The 23,715-nt window shown below is 32.9% G+C and overlaps 1 protein-coding gene across 1 annotated transcript in view; it reads left to right on the top strand.

Annotated features, from left to right (window-relative positions):
- Positions 1-556: 556 nt before the first annotated feature.
- Positions 557-23,715, top strand: part of norpA (no receptor potential A) — a gene marked incomplete at its 5' end in the record, with an annotated part of 37,497 nt that continues 14,338 nt past the window's right edge. The window contains 8 exons of the mRNA XM_088234980.1: positions 557-616; positions 3,449-3,586; positions 5,877-5,956; positions 14,367-14,603; positions 18,667-18,833; positions 20,049-20,259; positions 21,102-21,360; positions 22,462-22,638. Coding sequence (XP_088091106.1) covers positions 557-616; positions 3,449-3,586; positions 5,877-5,956; positions 14,367-14,603; positions 18,667-18,833; positions 20,049-20,259; positions 21,102-21,360; positions 22,462-22,638 — 1,329 coding nt within the window. The remainder of the gene's footprint in view (positions 617-3,448; positions 3,587-5,876; positions 5,957-14,366; positions 14,604-18,666; positions 18,834-20,048; positions 20,260-21,101; positions 21,361-22,461; positions 22,639-23,715) is intronic.

The following is a 23,715-nucleotide window of genomic DNA, read 5'->3' as shown; positions in this document are numbered from 1 at the left end:
ACCATTATTTTTTTTGCCACCTACTAATATTTTTTATTCATTATATATTTTATAATTATCTCACGGCACAAAACACCATCACGCCGTTTCCCCGTGAAGATAAGATAGGCAGAGAAGATAAAACGCCACGCTACTTTATCTCTACATACCGATCATACTTATTATGCGTGCATTCATGCATTTTATGCACATCGGCCGATCATTCTCTTTTGATACGCCCATTTCCAAGTATTTATTTAATTTAATGAATGCTATGTCTTTCTATCTTCCTAGTTTTCATTATTAATCAACCTTCTCTTTACACCTTCTTTCGCCGTCCATTCGTTCTACATGTCCCAATTATTGCCACGCCCCTTTATTTTGTCCTTAATAAATCCCAATCCTGCATTCCCTCATATATCGTCATTATCATTGTAAACATAAAATCTGAAAGATCTTAAAACTGAATGCGGAGAAAATTATATCTGATTTTGATCCTCTCCTTTGCGTCTGCTAGATGTAATGATTTTAAGAAATTGGTCGTATTTTATTAATCAAAGTATTTCTTTTTTTTCAGGAAGGTGACGTCATCGAACTTTGTCAAGTGAGCGACATCAGAGCAGGGGGAGTACCAAAGGTAATAAATACATTTCCAGATTTTATTTTGTTTTATATCTTCACGTTTTAAATTGAAACTAATAATATCTGAAAATAACGTATTTTTTAATATTACTAAATAAGCAAAAAATCATCGTAATAACAGTATGAAAAATTGTGTACACTGGTTTAAAATACGCGTATTCGAAACACGTGAAAACGAGGCGTTTCACGCCCTATGGGACTAAAGGCACGTGTTACGTTACCGCGCTATACCTGTAATGTAATGTTCGTTAGAAACGCACTCGGCGGGCATGACGTGTGACGTCAAAGTGACGTGATACCAACTGCGAGCCGTTTTGTATGTATTCGTTTTTAAATCCCTAAATTATAAATGAAAGTGAGATTTTTATACTTTGATAGTTATATCATTAGAATCTTTGAAATCCGCTCTAAATACTTAATATATTTTGAAGTTAATCCCAATTTGAGAAAACGCCCTATTTCAATTAATTGTACCTGCATTTTTTACCTTACAATTAAATTAATAAGGTCTGGATCCGCTGCAGCTACACATCATAACAACCCCTTTTATGGAAGGATAAATGGATAAATAATAGTTCTAGATAAATATTTGTTACCATTGTTCAAAATTGTTAAAACTCCTTTATTAGTGTTTTTTTTTATTTTTTCGTTTCTTTTCTTCAATTTATTTGCAAGTACAAAATATTTATCTTTATAATTTTTTTTACATCATTATATATTTTCATACATAAATATATACTATTTACCTAAGTATTAGTTTTAAATAATAATACATATAATTTGAAAAATAATCGTTTAGTGTTATTCAAAATTGTTTTCTTAGTTTTTTTATCTGGTTCAAAGTATTTCTAACACCAAATTATCATTTTTTATCGTTTATAACTAGTAATATTTTTTTTACATAGTTTATAACGCTCTGTATAACTTACAACTACATGTATGTATATTTAACTGTATTTGTAACTAATATCTAAAAGGAACTAAGTGTCGTTTATTTCAATAAATAAAATAAAATTAAAAAAATATGTCATTGATGTTTATGAAAACATTATGTACGTGCAAATTCGAGTAGCATTTAACTTCTCCATTGTAATACGAAGAAATGGAAATTTAGATTTATGTATATAAAGAATTTCGTGATCGTTTACGCTGTCTGGTTTATCTGGACATTTATTGCTCTATAAACACATTCTTTACATATCCCATTTACTATGCTTACGTTTCAAATCTCACTTGGATACGAGGCACGGTTTAAAACTTTAAACACAACGCATTCGACTCACAAATTTAAATGTAAACAAATAATAATCTTTCAAGATTCAAGCTGTTAACGATAAAGCAGACTTTATTACAGGGGCGAATCGTCTAAATAGTCGACTATGCACAGCTAACCATTATATTTGACTTTCCATAATAATGTTTTATAAGAACCATGTTTATGGGAAAATAAATAAAATAATTATCATTTATTAAAAATCACCACCACCGTTTATATCTTCCTACAAAAAAAATATCTTTAAAGTGCGTCCCCAGCCCGTTTTCAGTGAACGGTGAAACTAGCCAATTACCTCAGCTTAATTCTCCATACAAAAATTATACTTTATTTTACGCCTTAAACCTAGTCACGTTTTTTATTACTAAAACTAGCTTGTAGATTACAAATATTATTTGAAGATTCTCTAATCGGAAACTAGTATTTCGAACATTATTTCCGAAGGACAATTTTTCTTTGATAGGATACCGTTGACATATTATTATGTATCACACAGGACATATTATGGCGTTTGCAGTGGCCGTTTTTGGCATTATTCATTTTAAAGGGGATCGGGCAGTGCTCAGTGTCAACGTTTAAATCATAATGGAAATATCTGCTGAATGTCATTGTGGTATTATTTAATAAACTTTTGTACGAGTATTGTATCAAAAAAGTATAGAATAAAGCTGTTATTTGAGTTGATTTTCACAGAACCACAGAAAAAATTGTAATTTATTATTTTACTTACTTAATTTTATGTACTTACTCGTATACGTATGAACAAATTAATAAACAATTTTGGTAGATTACCTATAAAATAAATCACGGCTCGCCACTGCTGCATTATGTAAACAACGAATAATCATTAAGTTTTTATTTAACTTTTTGTACATAATGTAAATGGTGCATTAGCGGGTTTATTGCCAAATTGCAACCAATAAAATAAAAGTTTTATTTATATAATTCAAGTCACAAAACATATTCATTAGAAATTTAAATAAAAAAAAGCTTAAGATATACAAAAATAGAAATAACTGTATTTGTTCGTAATTTACCTTCAATACTATTACTATATGGGAAAAGGGATTACAGAGGAAAGAGGAAAGGGGGAGATATTAAGGAAGAGAAAAGAGATGTTTTGTAAAAGGTTGGAATATTTAAGAAAAGGATTGGAGCACGGGAGTGAATTTACATACAAAATACGTGAGATAAAAGTGTTTTCTACGGTCGCGAAAGCGTTTAGAATATCACCCCTAGTGAAATATTTCATCTACATCAATAAACGTTTCAACTCTTTTACTTCACAAAAATCAGCAGGTGGAAGAATTGAAGATACATATATGGATGCCCAAACACAGGCAGAATTATTAATGTTATGCAGTATTTAAAGTGGCCACTTAAACCAGCAAATGACAGGTCATAACCCCTTTAAATGCCTAGACGTCCACATTCCCTTGTCAAAAATATTTTCCCTCTTTGCTGTAATGTATATCAATTCTCGATAACTCCCCAGGGGGTTGTCTACAAATATTTAGACACACTTAAAATATTGTTAATATAACTTGTTTTCAGGATTCGAAGCTGAGTTACAATCTGCTGAACAAGCATGGCGAAACTCTGGAAGACAAATCTCTCACGATATGCAGTGGAACCGATTATATCAATATTAATATGCAACATGTTGTGTGTCCTGACGCCGCTACCGCCAAGGTAACACATTATCTGCATAACCTTATTAATCCATCATGATTTATTGTCAATGTCGAACTAGGAACTGGATGGTCAAGCGGTATACGAGTACCTTCTACCAACTAGTAATAGGCGTAATCGATTATGCCAATAAAATATTTTTATCAAAATAATAGGTTATTTTTACAATAAAATATTTTTAAAGTTTCTTATATCTGTTATTAATAGGGAAATATCACGCTTTTTTTACATTTTAAAAGTAGTAAGAATCTATGAAATACTGTATAGCAAAAAAAAAATATTTTGCCACTAAGTAGCATAAAAAATATTTTTACATTTGTAATTTTGAATTACCGCAAAAACGGTCATTGCATTGGCCACGCCCCTAATACGTCACGATTTGTGTTTATTTTCAACATTGTTCCTGACCGTTCATATTTTTTTAGAACATCGTTACGAATCTTGACGTCACAAACTATCTATGCCAAATATGTCGCGTTTTTCTAGTGACATATTACATATTTAAAAAAAAAAAAGTTAAACATGAAAATTTTTCTCCACAGTAACCTTTGAAAATACAATTGATTATTCTAAATCCATTTCTTATACTTTTATCGGTATTCGTAGTATGTAATATTTCCCTATTTAATTAGTTATTTCTTCGTGATCGTAGAACAACAATGGATATTCGAAAAATGCGACATCAACTTTCTTTTATATTTGATCTTAAAATGGTTATACAGGTGTTCTTCAAAACCTGTCACATCCGAAACCACGATGATCAGTTTGAACAAGAAGACATATTAGCATATTTGAAAAAATATTTAGAATAAAGAAAATTTGTAAAAATAAAATATGAAAAAGACCAAATGATTGCTTACTTCTGCAGGGGAGAAGCGAGGGGGGCGCGGCCGCGCGATTAACGATGTGTCAGACTCCCCCCTCCCCTCTCCTCGTTTCTCCTCTGCAGAAGTTAGCAACCATTTGTTTTTTTTAATATTTTATTTTTATAAATTTTATTCGTTCTAAAAAAATATTTTTATGTGCCAATATGTCTTCTTGCTCACACTGATCATCGTGGTTTCGGATGCGACAGGGTTTAAAGAACACCCTGTATAAAGGCTTTATTCCAGGTTTGAAAAAATAAATATATACTCGTAACTAACCCAAGTATCAAAGGATATACTTTAGTATTTATCAAGTTCTGACATAAAGTGTCAAAAAACAATTCAAACCGCTCTTATGTAAAGTTGAAGAAAATCACATGGGTCGTTGTTCTACAATCACGACGATTTGTTGTAATTTAGTTTAAAAAATATACATTTTTAACCGATTATTTTTTTTAACAATAATCGGTTATTCAAATCTGTCGTAATCGATTATTAAACGTGCTATTTATCATAATATTTTCATAATTTCAATATCAGGGCGTTGCAGCTAGGGAATACTCGAATAGTTCTGTCATAATAAGTATTTGGCTGGCAATTGATGGCGGCCGAGGAGTAATGGCTAAGATGATAAACTCACACACGAAAGTTTCCGGGTTCGATTCCCGGCGAAAACACTAATAAAAGTTGTTTTTCTCAAGCCTGGGTATTCTGTGCTGTAATTCACCACTGTAATTAGACCTCCTGGCCTGTTGTTGTGGTGAAAAAAAATAATTTTTATATTTATCATAATATGAAATGTAGGAATTAAGGAAAACATAAATGAAATTTATTTATAAGAGTTTCGACCCATTCCTTAGTAAAGTTGATAACCTTGGTAAGAGGATTAAAACATGTGTCAGAATTAGGAATCAACTCTAAAATAAATTAAATAAATCAACTAACATTAAAATAGTATATTTGTATGCTTTGGAACCATACCAAAACTCGTCAGCATATTAATTTAATTCGTGACTTTAAACAAAATATTCTAATTGTTTAACGTGGAAAATTAAAAAATTATTACATCCCTTTTCCGTAATTGATTTGGGACGTTCACAATGCTAATTCGAATATGTTTAAATTTAGTACCTATAATTCTCCTTGACATTTAAAAATGACTTCAGAATCACAAAAATTAAAACTAAAAAACATAAACAAAAAAAACGCAAATGATTATGTTTACTCGTAAACACTACATCAATAATCAATTTAAATTAATTAGTGAGAACAAAAATAAACAAACTAATGTTTTAGTCATTTTGCAAAGAACATAAGTGGTTGGGAAAAATATTTATCTTCCTTTTGACCACAAACATAACTCATGTATACAACAGATCAGATGTCACAATGAAAAATATTAAAGTCCAATTTCCTGTGACTAGGTGTGGCTGGACGGGCTTCGGAAAATAACCCACAATGGAAAAGCAAACAACTTTTGCCCAATGACATGTCTGAAAAAGCAGTAAGTGCAATCTGGGTGTTGCAGGAATATGGGCTTAATGTGTATTAAGTTATAATGCATGAATGTGCTTTCTGCCTTTTTATAATATAAACGTTGTTAAGCATGGTTACAAATATGTATGTACATATTATCATAACTATATATTATTCTGTTTTAGGGGGTAATTATTTTTTTCTGTATCTTAAGTTAATTGTGCATGTTTTTATACATAAATTTGATTGAAATTTTAATATTATTTGTTTCATAAAATTTTGGTAAGTGGTAATCTTGGTTTGAAAATCTCAAAAATATTGAGAATTATTTTTAAAAATGTAGAAATGTATTATATCAGAGGACACAATTTAATTCATCAGAACTTCGTCCGAACAAGTTTCGATGCCTTTTGAAAAAATAACATTTTTGAAATATGAAAATGTATGTTTCTATTTGTTGAATTAGGTTTTTGTTCGAAAAGAATATTCACCTTTGAATAGATAAAAAAAAACAAAGGAATGTCTTCTACGCATCTTTTTCTCAGAATTGTAACTATTATATAGATTAAATAGTTTGGGCCAAACCAGTAGACACTAAAGCCCCGATTACATATCGAGCCATAATCGGCAGAACAACGCAAGCGACAAATAGTGAATTGTGCAGGAGAAGGTTTTTTTAATTTTTTGTTCCATATATATATCAACAATATTTTGAGTTTGTCCAAATTTTTGTAGACAAGGACTGGATTCAACTCCCTGGGGAGCTGTTTATATTAACATATTACAACAGAGATGAAGAACATTTAAGAGAGATGAAAGAATTGAAGGAATATAGATGTTCAAATATTGGCAGAATGGTGAATGTTACACAGTGTGTAAAGTGGCTACTTAAATCAGCCATTGACAGGTCATAAGCCCTGTAGATGCCTGGACTTCTATATTACCTTCTCTTAAATGTTCTTCATCTTTGTTGTAATATGTTAATATAAACAGCTCCCCAGGGAGTTGAATCCAGTCCTTGTCTACAAAAATTTGGACAAACTCAAAATATTGTTGATAAATTACCTGGTCCATGAAGAAGTATAGAAATTGAAAAAATAATATTTTCAGGCGTTGCCTAGTATGTAGGTGAAATAATTCAATTCGTTGAATCTCACCTGCATAAATAAAGGTTTCAGCTCTTTAACTTCACGAACATCAACAGATGAAAGAATTGAAGGAATATAGATGTTCAAATATAGGCAGAATGGTGAATGTTACACAGTGTGTAAAGTGGCCACTTAAACCAGCCATTGACAGGTCATAAGCCCTGTAGATGCCTGGACTTCTATATTACCTTCTCTTAAATGTTCTTCATCTCTGTTGTAATATGATCATATATATATTTTTTTAATAATTCGATAAATGGGATTTATAATGGTTGGTGACTGCCAATACTAAAATGACAGCCAAATGAGGAACTTCAGCCCTACGGGAAATTGGATACAAAAAATGTTTACTTACTCGGGGTAAAAATTAGAGCATTAAATTGTACGTCAAAGTTCATTGAAAATGTACAGAAAAAATAATAAAAAATATTTTGATAAAAACGCACTACTTTCAATGACGTCACTGGTTCATGTGAATCAACCTATGATCTGATAGCTAGGGAAGATTTCCGGTCCGCTTGTCGCTTCTGGACCAATGGGAAGAACTGAATGAGAATAAGCGGAAATGAACCTCTGACGTTACACGCGGAGTTATTTCAGAAATACAAAACTTTGAAACATCGTAGCGCCGATAATACTATATAAAAAAAATTGAAAAAAAAATTTTTTTGACTTAGTTTAACAGTCTATAACAATTTTTTTTATTTTTAAAAACCACTGAACTTCCTCATTGTTTAAATACCTTCCGCTTTTAAGATAGTGGCGATAACGCTGTTTTGCCTATAACTCTTGACGTGGTGTGAGCTAACGTAACCGCCTATATTATCGTAACTTAAAAATAATATGTCGTAATATTTTATTTTTTTTAAGAGTGGAATGATGCGAAGTAACACATAGAAAACTATAGTTGGCCTATAATTTTTGTTTATTTGTAACTATTGTTTTTTTTGTTGTTAGAATGGCTGTTGTTTTCTTATAATAAATTAAACAAATGAATTTCCTTAAATGTAGCAGGTGAATTTTATAGAGCTATGATGCCAATAAGGAACACTTTTCCTTAAAAAATGCTATTCGCCAAAAATCTCGCTTGCGTTGTTCTGCCGATTATGGCTCCATATATGAAGTAAAATCGAGTTTTCTGTCAAACATGTGCACCTGTATGACACCCATGTATAAATATTCATTTTTTCATACAGAAAATTCAATCTTACTCGGTGGCCAATTTAAGATACATAACTCTGTTAACTTCCCATTGTAATACATACGGGCCCAGATAAGTTTAGATTTTAGATAGTTGTGTATCCAAATAGTTTATTTCTTTTCATGGTGTCTTCCAATCATGTTTTTTTACAGTACCTTAGTATCGTGGAATTATAATATACCAGAAGGCGTGTAGAACCAATTTTGCATATATCGTACTATGGCCAAAAGTCCCCCCCCCCTACCCGACATCCCGCGTGCGCATGCATGAAGTCGCCGCGTAATGTTGCCAGACCGTGAACAATATAGGATAATTGTGTGTTATGTAATGTTTTGTTTTACAACAAAATAAATTTTACTGGCTGGACTATAAAAAAAAACAGGTACTTATACTAGGCAAACGTAAAAAAAAGAGATAAATAATAATTTAGTAATTAAGTAAATTAATACCGTTTAATATTATACTGATACACATTAATGGAACGCCTGGTAAAAAATTCGACTGCCCTGGCAATACTTACAAAATATCCACGTTTTATTTAATAATCTGACAAGCGGTAAAATAATCGAATTCTTAAATAATATTATTCGTGAATTCGCTACTAAAGCTAGGGTTTCTTTAGGGTACTTTCCTCACCTTAAGTTTCGTCTATGCATACGGGTATTAGTGTAGGTAGCTTGATGGTGACCATTGTTTCTAGGTTAATAGGGAAATATCACTTTTTTTTCAATTTTAAATTAAAAGGTTCTATGAAATTCTGTCGAGTAAAAAAAAATGTTTTTCTACTTATTAGTAGCAGCGCCCTTGAGGTGATTTTCACAAAAATGGCGCTATATAAATTATCCATACATTATTATTATTATGGAAATGATTTTTAATTTATAATTTTGAATTCCTTCGAAAACGGTTAATTGCATTGACCACGCCCCTAATACGTCACAATTCGGTAAAATTTTGACCTTTGCTTGTGACCTTGTTTAAATTTAAAAAGAAAATCGTTACGAATTTTTACGTCGCGATTGTCAAGGCCGAACATGTCACATTTTTGTGAAGACATATTTTTTAACAATTTTGTTTTTTTTTTTAATTTTGTATAAAAACATTTCTACACAATATCATACTTTCTAAAACAAGACAAGGACAATCAAGACTAATGAACCAGGGACTGAAATTATACAATAAACTACCAGACAAAACTAAACAAAAGACTCAGACAAACTTTTCAAAAGATGTCAAAAATATTATTTTGAACAACAGAGTACAAATAAAAAATGTATATATTATTTTGTGTAAAATGAATGTAATAATCCGTAAGGGTTTATAAATAATTTTTTTCAAATAAAAAAAATTAAAAAATATTGATTTTGAAAATTCAAGCAATTTTTCCAAATCCATTTCACACGTTTTTATCGGTATTCGTAGATTTCCCTATTGTATTTTCTTTTTTTTTCTGCTTGTATTTGTAGTATTTTGATATGTCCCGAACATTCTTTGGCAGACTATTAAAAGATTTAGGTCCAAATACAAATGGAAATATTATGATGTTTTCATTCTTGGTACCGCCTGCAGTTCTTCAATGGCTTCCCAGGTTCCTATGTTTTTGGCTTTGGTCTGGCCTTATGTTTGTACCAATAAAATAGTAAAACTCGTTTAAAAATTTGGATAACATTCATAACAGCTGCTGAATAGGGAAATATCACGTTTTTTCAAAACTTTTTTTAGTAATAAAGGTCTATGAAATACTGTCCGGTATATATTTTTTTGCCAATTATTAGTATTGTTGAGGGCATCACCAACAAGCCGTAAAGTTGGCCGAGCCAAACACCGCTTTGGCCCGCAACGCGTAATCCGATGCAACGTCAGCTCGGACAAATTACTAAACGTCGTGCATCGGAAGAACATTTACATTTCAACTTGGCATTTCGTGTCGCCCGTCCACCAGCTCCTCTTCAGTGTTTTATTTATTTTCACATAATTTCGTACTTTGTTTCCAAAACAGTTGAGGGGAGCTCTGTGGAGGGTATCACAAACAAGCCGTGAAATTGGCAGAGCCGAAAACCGCTTTGGCCCGCAACGCGTAATCCGATGCAATAAGCTTTGATGATGCCCTCCACAGTATCATAGAAAATATTTTTTAATTTTTAATTTTTAATTACCGCAAAAATGGTCATTCCATTGGCCACGCCCCTAATACGTCACGAGTCATGTTTATTTGTTCCTGGCCATTGAAATTTCTTGAGAACATTATCACGAATCTTGACGTCACAACGATCAAGGCCAAACATGTCGTGTTTTTCTAGCAACGTATTTTTATTAAATTTATGTATGAAAACATTTTTCCACAATATCCATATTGATTTTGAAAATACAATTAATTATTCTAAATCCATTTCATATATTTTTATCGGTATTCGTAGTATGTGATGGTTCCCTGTTGAACACATACGCCATTTATTGATTTATATTGTTGAATTATATTTATTGGGAGTAATTAGCATTTGATATTATTGCATGTTGTATTTTTCCTTGCATGCTCCGCTGTATTTGTCTAACAACAGGAGTGGCAAGCCGGGCTGCGTTTGATCACACACAACAATAAAGGAAGCAATGTCTGTCCGCGCACTAACCTAATGAAGCAGTAAGTTCACTATACTATGTCCTAATACCGTGTGTTTTGCAGTTCACCCTCACTATGCATACCTGGCCCAATGTAATCATTGCCGCTGTACTATCAAGCAACCTACTTCCACAGCATCATGACACTAACCCAATATGATGTCACAAGACACACAATAACCTGTTAGGAAATACAGCCTGTTTGCAAACATTTGGGCATACTCAAAACATTGTTAAAGTAAATTTTGTTTTTAAATACCCGTCGCTTAGGGTGGGCTGATAATTTTTTGCCAAATTTTGAAATGAAAGGAGGCTAAAAAGTTGCCTTTTAGATTACTCGGAATGCAAAAAATATCAGCAAAAAAAATTTCGATACTACTTTTGGCCCGCAACCAGAGCTTGAAGTTTTCAAAAAAGACGATTTTCCGCGCTAAACCGGCTGTCATTTCGTATTTAAGTAATAAAGTCGGTCCAATTAAATTTTATAATGTGCAATAAACCTTATTAAATAAGCATCTAAGGGCGTGAGTTGCACTTGGTTTTGTAATAAATGGGTAGCATTGTTTTAATGAGCCATCGTGTTCGTCAATATTAGCCAGGCGCTCAACGGAGTCAGTTCCGCGGAGTGTAAACTTTTTGCATTTCGGTAGTTTTAAAACGTGTTCGAATTTGTAATGTGATTAAGTCATATCTTTACTAAAAAAAATAAATCAATATAGATAATTAACAAAGTGATAATATTCAAACCTAGGTTGAGGGCCAAAAGTAGTATGGATTTTTTTTTTTCAAATTATTTTTACGTTCAATGTGATCCAAAATGCAACTTTTTAGCCCGCTTTCACTTTGGCGTCTAAAAAAATAAAAAACTTCATACATCATCGGCCCACTCTAACTGTGTGTATCAGATCTAAATTTGTTGCAACAGAGGGAAAACGTTTTTGAGAAGGGAATATGAAAGTCGAGGCATTTACAGGGCTTACGACCTGTCGTTGGCTGGTTTAAGTGGCCACTTTACACATTTCATTTTTCACCATTGCCCATGTTTAAACATCCAAATCTCTTCAACTCTTCCATCCGTTGACTTTTGTGAAGTAAAAGGGCTGAGACCTTTATCATGTGGGTAAGATTCATCCGGCTGAACCAATAATGTTTTCCCTCTGTTGCAACTAATTTAGATCTGAACCACTCCCGAGGGAGGAAATCCAGCCTATCTGCAAGCATTTAGACATACTCAAAACATTGTTGAACGAGACATTACAGCAACCTTTTCAGAGAAAACTGGTCCTAAAAATTCGAGTGTTAAAAAAATATATTTTTAAAAAAAAATTAACATATATGACAAAATTGCCTTTTACAAAACTTATAATATAAACATATTTGGTTGCATACATTACTTTTGACCCAAGATTTAGAAACAAAAATGTAACCTAAAAATTATCTAACACATTTAGTTTAAAAAAGTTTAAAACAATTAAAAAATAAATGTAAAAATCAAATTAAATAATAAAATATTTTTATTTACAAATATTTAATAAAACATTTGACAACAAATGTAATGCTTTGAATATTAATAATGTTAAGCTTTTTATGTTTGCGTTTTTTATATATAAATAGGACATAATAAACATTAAAAACAAGTAATATTAAGAAAAAAAAAAAAGTAAAATCTTATAAAAATGAAAGAACATAATTATGTAAAATAATAAATACGTAACAATAAAATGTAATACGAATGAATATGACAAAAGATAATGTGAAAATGATTCATTTTAATTCGTTGTCGACCTCGTGCTGTAATGGTCAGCGCGTTTGCTTACCATGCAAGAGGTCTCGGATTCGATTCCCGACATGGTTGATGTATTCAAGTTGAAATATTTATTTAAAAGGGTGTTTTTACTCTAGAATATTTCATTGTCCCTGGACTAGTACCTGTAGCGTAAGACTGATCATCTTACCTTAATGTAACACAAATGATCAAGATACGCTGCGATTGGTGTACCAATACAAAATGCCTACAGTATAAGACCAAATGAGTCTTATGGATATGAAATGCATTCGTATTGCTATTTATCAAATCTGTTACATGTTGCAACTTTATACTTTATAACTGCATTCCATCTGCATGAAATTAATTTTATTCAAATCAGTTATGCTTGGACTTGGTACAGTAATAACAATACTGCAATTAATTTTAAAGCCAATCAACTGTTTTTTTTTTATTGTCTGACTATTATTATTTTTAATCATACAGCATAGTTATTGGTATGGCTTAGAGATAATGTTATATTAAGCTCTTACTTTATCGCTTGGCTGTTTCAATCGCTTTTGGTGAATTTAATTTATTATTTCCATAAATATTAATTAGGTACCAATTTAAATATTGTCTGTGTTTTTAGATATTATCATAATAACAATTATTTTTGTGTATTTTTAGCCATCATTTAAATATTGTACAATTTGTTGTATCATTAAAAAATTAAGTGTTTTTGTTTTCTAAATAACGTTTATCAGTAGAATTATATCAATGTGGGCTATTGTTATGTCTCTGTTATTTAAAAAAAAACCTTAATTGCTTTTCCTGATGAGAACCGGAATTACTTATCTTATAAAAATTTATAAAACTAGTAAGTAACTAAAAAATATAACGTTTTGTAATGATAAGAAAATCATTGCAATACAATTAGTATTATTAATAGTAATAAATATGTAACTATACGAAAATCAATTTTAGAACAATCTGAAATACAAAAAAGTCACTAAAAAGTAAGATGTTGTTTAAAAATGAACACAAATATGTCGTTATAGATGTGAAAATAGAGGTGAAAAAAAGTTTAATCGCACCCGGGAATAATATTGGCACAACTCAAAAAACTCATTTTCATAGGAGAGCAGTTCGGTAGTCAGATGGCAGAAGGGACCATCTGTAATTTTCAATAATTTTCAGAAGAGCTGAAATACGTCTCAATTTCAAGACTTTAATCCACAAACTAAAATATTTTAGTTTTGCATTTCAATAATTAATTACCATTCTAAATGACGCAGATTTTTTTTTTCTGCGTGTATTTACAGAAATATTAATGAAAACTTTTGAAAACTTAAACATAGACAAAAATACAAATGGTCCCTTCTGCCATCTGACAACCGAGTTACACTCGCATCTGCGCCATCAGTAAACTAACATTCTTTCGCAAAATAATGGCACAACCTAAAGTTGACTCTCTTGTGCCATCAAGTTTTCGATGTTTTCGTGAATAACAATGGCGTACTGATCATTCCGCTACTATTGATTCTTTCATTTGAATAATAAATTATAGTGCAACATTAACATTGCTTTTGAGGCCACATCAGTTTTTTAGAATCACATTACCTACTGAATGTTTCTGTTTAACTCAAAAACGACTATTTTGGACTTATGCCACTATTATCGCTCAGGCGCAAAATGTGAATCATTAAACATGATTGTTGTATTCCAGTTGGATGCGCCTCGGTTTCCTGACAGACCCCAAAGGAAAGGTTCCCGTGAAAGTGGTCGCGAGGACCTTCGCCTCTGGCAAGACGGAGAAATTGGTTTACCAGTGCCTGTCAGACCTCGGCCTACCGTCCGGCAAGTCGGACACTATAGAAAAAGATGCCTTTACTTTCGACAAGTTCTACGCTCTCTACCACAAAATCTGCCCCAGAAATGATATTGAAGAACTCTTTAGAAGCATGTGAGTATACCAATCTTGCACTACTAGGGGTCGAACTGGGGGATGAGTCTTCTACAAACTCTAAATTCGGGCAAAAATCTTTCAGGTTTTCGGTATTAAAAAATTTCAATGTACAGCCCGAACATTGTAAAACCATGACCCATATTCGAGAGACTTCAGCCCTATGGGAAATTGGATACAAAAAATGTTTTCTTGCGCGCCTTAAAAATTAGAGCATTCAATTTTACGGTAAAATTTCTTAAAAATGTACGAAAAAATCATAATAAATATTTTAATAAAAACGCACGACATTGAATGACGTCTCTGGTTCATGTGATATGAAAGCTTTTAAGGATATCTGGTTTGGTCACTGAAAACGAACCAATCGGAAGAACTGTCATAGAACAACCTCTGACGTCACACGCGGAATTTTTTTTTTTTTTTTTTTCAAAATACAAAAATGTACAAAACATAATTGTGTTCCCATGAGTTAGCAAACTCATTCTGAGATAGATACAATTAAAGATTATCAGATAAAAATACATTTAGTTGAACATAATTAAAACAAAAATGGACAAATCTCGGAAACCTTTTTAAAAACAAATTATAATATATCATTTAACATTAACTTACATAGGTCAAGGGTTATCGAGAAATAATTTAAGGAAATGATTTTTTAGTGTAATTTGATTTCCATTCGTAGACTGGTAAGAAATTGATTTAAGGTGAATAGGCAGGAGGTTATATTGAGTAGAGGCAATGTAGAGGAGTGACCTCAATCCGAATTCAGAGGAGTGTACAGGGGGTAAACCTATACAGTTATGAGATCGAGAGATTTCAGAAATACAAAACTTGAAAAAATCATAGCGCCGATAATACGATATATAAAAAATAAAATTTTGGCTTAGTTTAATGGTATATTAACCATTTTTTTTTTAAAGACACTGAACTTCCTCATTGTCATAATTGTCACCCTACTGAGTAAAATAGTTCGGGTAAACGTCGTTTTACATCGAGAGACACCGGCGTAAAAAAAATCAGCGGAAAATGGAAACAAATATAATGGAAGGTTCCGTGTCAAAATTCTAAGAACAATCTAACATGTTTAATGAATACATATCCTATATATATTCTAAATAAATTATAAATGTCTTTAATAAATACAGTTTAAATTCGTTTACAAAATAGTTAATAATCTCTTGCCATAAATAATTATTTTTTTAATATACTAACTCACCAGTTCGTCGGTACTAAATTAAAATCTCACACTTTTTTGAAAATACACGTAATTTCATTTGCTATGATTGTTGCTTCCTTTCTTGCAGAATCATAGCATAAACTACAAATATTTTAATATTTTTTTAATTTTAATAATAATACAATTAAAAATATAATCATGCCTTTTTATTTTTCTTAAAAACGAAACGAAAACTAACTCGGAAACAATTTCACACACACAATAGGCTACTCGCGTACACGGTAATAGAATAAAACAACGTGTAAAAGTGTGTCTGCTATTAGAATCGCGGCGCCTATTGTCGTCTGGTGTCGGCCGAACAAGGAATCCCACCCCGGCACCAACCGGCGTAATGAGGAACTTCAGCCCTACGGGAAATTGGATACAAAAAATGTTTTCTTACGTGGGGTAAAAATTAGAGCATTAAATTGTACTGCCAAGTTTCTTGAAAATGTACAGAAAAAATAATAAAAAATATTTTGATAAAAACGCACTACTTTAAATGACGTCACTGGTTCATGTGAATCGACCTATGATCTGAGAGCTATGGAAGATTTCCGGTATGCTTGTCGCTTCTGGACCAATGGGAAGAACTGAATGAGAATAAGCGGAAATGAACTTCTGACGTTACACGCGGAGTTATTTCAGAAATACAAAACTTTGAAAAATCGTAGCGCCGATAATACGATATATAAAAATATTTTTTTTTACTTAGTTTAACAGTCTATTAACAAATTTAAATTTTGAAAAAAACCACTGAACTTCCTCATTGTAGATCGGCGTAAATCGAACCGGCGCAAAACGACGTTTACCTGTACTTATTAAAAACACACGGCGAAGTTTATTTATATGTATTTATTTATTTGGTTTATAAACAATAAAAAATAATACATAATATACAGAAATATTAAAATAAAAAATAGGCACTACTTATTTTTTATCATTTACATGTAAACATTAATAACATACATACTTTAATAAAATAAACATTATAAATTATTGTAAAAATTAATTCGTTAATACAAAATACGAATAAAATTAACAATACAAATTATCAAAATTAAATTATCGAAAAAATGCATTAATTAATATAAAACTAATAAAAACAATAAATAAAATAAGCGACAAAACAAAACTTGCATTGTAAGTTATCAAATTTAAATTATTGTAAAAATGAGCATCTTGTATATACCTAAATAACATAAAAACTTTTAGGTTACACTTATTGTATTACACTATTATTATTATTATTATTATTTTATTATTATTATTATTATTATTATTATTATTATTATTATTATTATTATTATTATTATTATTATTACACTTATTATTTACCTTTATTGTTTACAATTCAGTCTCAAAAATTTCAATGCTGTTGTATAATCTGCACATTCTTGATATTGGATTGAAGGACACATTATTCTTAAAGGAATCTGCGTAGAATGTTTTTGGGTTCCTTGAAGTATGACCACTAGGAACACTAACTTTTATATTACCCAAACAGCTGGAACTTTCCTATTTACAATTAACAATTTTATACTACTACTTACTGGGTACTTTAAATATTCTTATTATTTTTATTTTTTCTGTAGATTTGAATTGAAATTTTCGATTTACTTTGTTTTATTTTTTATCTTGTTTTGATTACATTTATGAGCGCACACTATTTTTAAATGTGATTAATTTTTCCTTATATTTAAAATATATTCAAGTAAATTGCTATTCTTTAATTTTAATTGTATTATTTTACTCTATTTTCTTACTATAAAAAAAATAAATTCTATATAATAATCACAATCTTTAAACTATTTTTTATGTTTATTATTTTATACATATACAGCATTATGTCTGTACTCTTTTTATTTGATTATTAATGAAAACTAATGTCTGAACACCCGATGAGGAACTATTATTGAATAGTTTATCGGGACAAAATATATTTTAATACTTTGTGTTCTTTATAATGTATTAATATTGTAATAATGTGTATATTTTATTGAATAAAGACTCTATGAAAAAAAAAATATATAAATACAAGTTGCGTAGGTATATCAATTTATTGGACAGAGATTTTACGATTGTGAACGCGGAGAGATGATGCAAAGTACTTGTTGCTGACTGAGCTTTTAACTGATAGAGTTACTGCGTAAATGTTTTACTTGAGTAACGAAACATTGAACTGCATGTTGTAACTGACTTAGAATGTCCGACTGAGGCTGACTGAACTAAGTACTGACTTATTATCTATTTCATCTTCTCTTTACTTCCTAGTGGGGACTTGTGGTCGTCTGCTATTTCCCTGGCTGTCAGCAGTTTGACATCCTAGCTTGTCAGCGATTTGGATGTATTCACACTGAAATACACAGTTCACCTTCAGCACTGTCATCCGGGTGATCGTAGGTTAGATGACAGTGAGCATTGTTTTAAAGGGTGAATTTGAAGTCCATTATTATTATTATCAATGAGCAAAAACAAGATCAAATTTTGATAATTCACTCACAAGTGGATTGGTGCACCAAATGCTGTGTATCTCGATCATCTCGACCTCAAGCATGGTAGACGAACGCGCCAACCACTACACTGTGAAGCGGACTTATCTCTACTCGATTGACTTTTTCAGGGTTTTTAACTACTAAACCACTTAGTCGAAAACACTCGTCCAGGATTCTCTGGCTCTATTTCACTCGGACCTGATAAATCAAATACTACATTTGATTGTTTTGTTTTTGTCCATGTTAGATGAGTAATACAGCCTTGTGTGTGAAATAGAACCAGAATCCTGGACAACCATCTTGCCATACATTTTATCTCGTATTTTAAAAATATTCACTCTTTTGTCGACAGCACCCAGGGCAAGGCGGACACTATCAACTTGGAACAGTTCATCAACTTCATGAATGAGAAGCAGAGAGATCCTCGACTCAATGAGATTCTATATCCGCTGTACGATGAAAAACGTGCGGCTGAAATCATCAACACCTATGAACAGAACGAAGACGCGAAAAACAAAAGTAAATATAGCCTTTCATTATTATTGGATTATTCGCAAGCTGCCTTTGCCGAGTTCGATTACAATTGAAAGTTCATGAGCACCATCATTTTCCTACCCGCATCCAGTGGTGCATAGGGCACTACATTTGTGCTCCAATTGTTGCAGCATATCTGGACCATTTTTGTTACATGGATAGTAAGATATTTAGTCTCACAATTCAGGTGTCAGTCCAGGAAGAATGAAATATTCCACATTTGCTAGCCAGAAATTGAACCCCAGACCTCAAACGTCGTAGGCGAACGTCCCAACCGGAGACGGACTTGTTTTCACTCAATTCCCCTTTTCAGGATTTTTACCTGAGAATTGATATCACTCTGATACAGGATTCTTGTTCTATTTTACACTCTTTTTATCCTCGATGGCGCTACAGCCCATACTGAGTTTTGGACTCTTTCAACTTTCACCTCTAACTCCATCTGTCCTCAGCCGCCGTTTTTTAATTCGCCAGCTGGAGAATCTGCGCTGAATCCTTTTTCGCTTCATCCTCTCATCTCCGCCTGGGTTTTCCCACTAATCTCCATCCACCTGCTCATTAGTATTTTCTGGACGCGTGAATCGGACATTCACTGTCCATGTCCGACCCATCTTAATCTAAGCAGTTTCATATGTGTGGAGATGCTTGGAGCCTGGTATATACTGTACAGTTACATTAAACCGAATGCGCCTTTGATTACCTTCTCTCACTGGTCCGCAGATTCTTCGCGATGCTTTCCTTCCAAATTTGTATATTTCTCACACAAAACTGTACCTATCTTAATCCGCCTGAGCACAGACGTTAAATTCAGTTTTCTTTTCCACATCCGCTTCTAAGTGGAGCATGTGAACATCTCCAAATGCCTCCAGGAGATCCTATCGCTAGCCAGCATTCTCGCGTCCTTCCATGTCAATCCCGCGTCCTTTAGTTCCGACAAATAACGCCGAAAGTTCGTGATTGCCGGTCTTCCAGACGGCTCCTCTGAGGCATCCGCCGCACGCGTCCAAGGCAGGTCAGTGGACCCTCAAAACGCTCGCAAAAAACATAGGAGGCGGCTGCGTTCTAGGACTTCAATGTTTGTTGTGAAATCGACCACCTTAGGCCTAATATTTTTCTCAGGCACTTACTCCCAAAACTCAGATTCAGTACTTGAAATGTGCTCGAAAAAAAATGATTGAAATGTCTGTGTTGAATTTGCAGAACAACTGACGAAAGACGGACTGATCCGCTACCTCATGTCCGACGAGAACGCCCCTGTATTCTTAGATCGCCTGGACATCTATATGGAGATGGACCAGCCCCTGTCCCATTACTACATCAACTCGTCCCACAACACATACCTGTCGGGACGACAATTTGGCGGGAAAAGCTCCGTGGAGATGTATAGACAAGTCCTGTTAGCTGGTTGCAGGTATTTGTTAACTAATTATGAATTTTAACATTTCTTCGGGATTGTAGAACAACAACGGATGAGCAAAAAATGCGACATTGACTTTCTTTTATGTTTGAAATTCAAAAAGTCCGATACATACCCGTTTTCTTGGCAAGGCATCAATTAAACAAACTTGCTACACCCGCTATGCGCCTTCACTACAGTTGTTGCACAATATAAAATCAACATGCTTTTAGTAGGCAAACCTTGCATGCACTGATTAGGTTATGAATTTTCGTAACATTTGTTTGATGTTGTGAAATGTATATTTTTTGTTGTTGTGGGATATTATTTATTATATTTTTGTGCAACAACTATGGTGAAGGCGTATAGTGGGTTTTGCATGCTGGTTTCATCAATGTCCTGGCGAAGAGGCGGTTTTGTCTGAAAACCCGTAGACATAGAAAAGTCAGTATGTGGTTTTAAACAAATATTTAATAATATACACGATTTTTCAGAGTCAGACCGGGAAACTTCAGATTAACATTCCTCGTGGTAAGCTTTAAAAAAAGTCCGAATAAAAAATAAAAACTCAAAAAAAAAATCTATATTAAAAACCACGTTCTAAAAGCCAGATTCTCAGCAGACGTCTTTTTCTTGATCCAGATAAGTTTTTTTGATTTTTTATATAGATAGAGATCATGCTGAGAAACCAGCTTGGACCATAATAAAGCTTCAACGGATAAAATATTCATACATTTATACAATAAGGATATTGGAATATCGTGTTGCTGACATTACAATTATTTTTCAATTAATAATTTGATCATTGAATTTTGTAAGTTTGACTGGTCTTTGCATACATTTTTTTAAAACTCTAGATGTGTAGAGTTGGACTGCTGGGACGGAAAAGGTGAGGACGAAGAGCCTATCATCACTCACGGAATGGCCATGTGCACTGACATTCTGTTCCGGGACGTGATCGTGGCGCTCCGGGACACGGCCTTCGTGACATCCGACTACCCGGTCATCCTGTCCTTCGAGAACCATTGCTGCAAGGCCCAGCAGTACAAACTTGCCAAGTACTGCGATGAGATACTCGGAGACCTTCTGCTGAAGGAGCCACTTCCTGAATATCCGGTAAAATGTTCATTAAAAAAAATATGCAAAAAAGAACAATGCTGAAAACAATAGGTTTCCTAAGTATAAAAAAAATTGGACAAAAAAAGCATCTCTTCGAGAAACTCGGTCGGGTTGGACCAAAGATAATATTGGATTAGGATTTTCACTATCATAAGAGAGTACTTCAGTTCATGTGGCCCCCAAATCATAGAGCCACTCTCGAGTCTACTTTGCACCAAGGAGTTGTAAAGAGTTCTCAGTACGCGGGTATTTCCGAAAACCTTGGCAGTACGCCTGACCTCAATTCCCCACTAGGAAGTAAAGGGAACATTATTATAATATTAGATTATTATTATTATATTATATTATTATTATATTAATTTAAGCGAGCAGCTTAAAGCTGGTATGTAGAGGCCATTTTAGGCTCGGACAGCCACTATTTAAACAGTTAGCACCCTTAGGTGCTAGCAGTTATTTACTTATTCACTTAGTTCACTCAGGGGGGCAATGACAAACCCTATCTTCATCGGCACATACGAAGACTGAATACTTAGCTTTCCTAATATCTCTATCTACCTAGGTATGCTCTACCGGCTTGTTATTTCGGATGTCGTATGATCAAACTCAACCAATAAGTGACTCTGAAACTTTACTCAGCATTCCTTACTAAATTAAAATTTCGAATTCTCAGTTCTCATTCATATTTTAAATAACCACTTCAAAACTTTTAAAATTGAATTAAATCAAACTAAAACAAACAATGTTAGCTTGAACATGATTTTTATACCACATTTGATAATTCCTAAGACAGTATAGTTAACTTTCCAAATATCTCTATCTACCTTCCTACATAGTAGGTAGTGTATCTACGTAATTGCTCGTGAGAATTTATCTTTAGCTATGATGTCATGATAAAGGTATTTCATTTTCACATCCAAGCATTAATGTCGTTTCATTCTGTCATGTTCAACTGGAATAGGAGCTCCTTGTATCCACTAGCATATCTCCTGCAAACACATTCATTCAAGCCTTCGTAACGAGTTGTTCTTAGTTCCATACAGTCTTGCTTTAGGAAGAAATTAATTTAACCCCTTATACAACAAACTAATGTGTTTCCAGCTGGAACCAGGAGCGCCCCTGCCACCACCATGTTTGCTGAAGAGAAAGATCTTGATAAAGAATAAAAGATTGAAACAGGAGGTTGAGAAACAGGAGTTGGAACTTTTCAAACAGGGACAGTTTGTCATTGAGGACGAGGTGAAGGAAGATGCCTCTGCAGTGGTTTTGGATAAAAAAGTAAGCATTAAATATATAAATTCAAAGTATCAAAAACCTCTTGGTTTAGTTTTACTAATTTATTTGTTAACCAACGAGCGCTTTCACCCACGTAGGCATCTCCGAGACTGATAAATTAATAAAAAAACATTTTTATTTTATATATCTGTACCTTAAAGCTGAAAGGCTGGAAGTCACATTTTTTGCAAAATTGAGTTATGAATGTAATTCTGTTCATATATTCATATTCTATTGATGCTAAAAACATCAGAGTCCTCCAATATACCACTACTGAAATAGCTTGTTCCAAAACACCAGTAGTGCAGTAATAATATTCATGCTTTTAACAAAATTCAACAGCTTGCTGGTATTAAAGCAGTGGATACTGAATAAATTCCACAATTTTTATAACAATCTACCTCTGACGCAGCGAGGAATTTCGCACAAGATTAAGTCTTATTGTCATAATCAACCATACTTAACCATTGTGTCATTTCTTTTGTCGTTAATTTCATTATTTTACTTTGCTTTTTTTCACATACTGTTTGCTTTCAATTACTGTTTTATTGCTATTAATATCATGTCATTAATAGAGAACACTTTTTGAAACTTGAGGGAACTGCTCTGCTAACAAAGAAATCGTCAAGCCCGTGTTCTCTTTCACTTTTTTGTCGACTTTCTGCACAAATCGTCAGTGATCACTAAGGGTCGCCCACTCCGTTCCTCGTCACGAACATTCGTTCGGCCATCTTTGAAAGCTCTGACCCATTTGCGTATCATTCCATCACTCATAATGTTTTGTATAGACACTTCACAAATTGGACGGTGAATGTCAACTGCTTTCACGCCTTCAGCACTAAGAAAACATATAACTGCGTGTATTTCACAGTCGACGGGCTTTAAATACGCAAAAGCAAATCTAAACACGATCCACTGATGCCGCAATGGCGTCTGTGGCTTGTCAACAGATGTAGGTACACAGTATGCATGCGCAGGAAACCGACCGCAACGCTGCCGCGGCGGAATTTCAAAATGGTTCTTACTTAAAAAACTCGCCTCGTATTTTTTAATCTTATTTATTTTTTTATTTATTTAAAT

This window comes from Micrasema longulum, unplaced genomic scaffold, assembly GCF_059751315.1.
Source record: "Micrasema longulum isolate JH-2025_06_02 unplaced genomic scaffold, ASM5975131v1 h1tg001312l, whole genome shotgun sequence".
Taxonomy (NCBI): domain Eukaryota; kingdom Metazoa; phylum Arthropoda; class Insecta; order Trichoptera; family Brachycentridae; genus Micrasema; species Micrasema longulum.
This window is presented reverse-complemented; position numbering and strand designations above follow the sequence as displayed.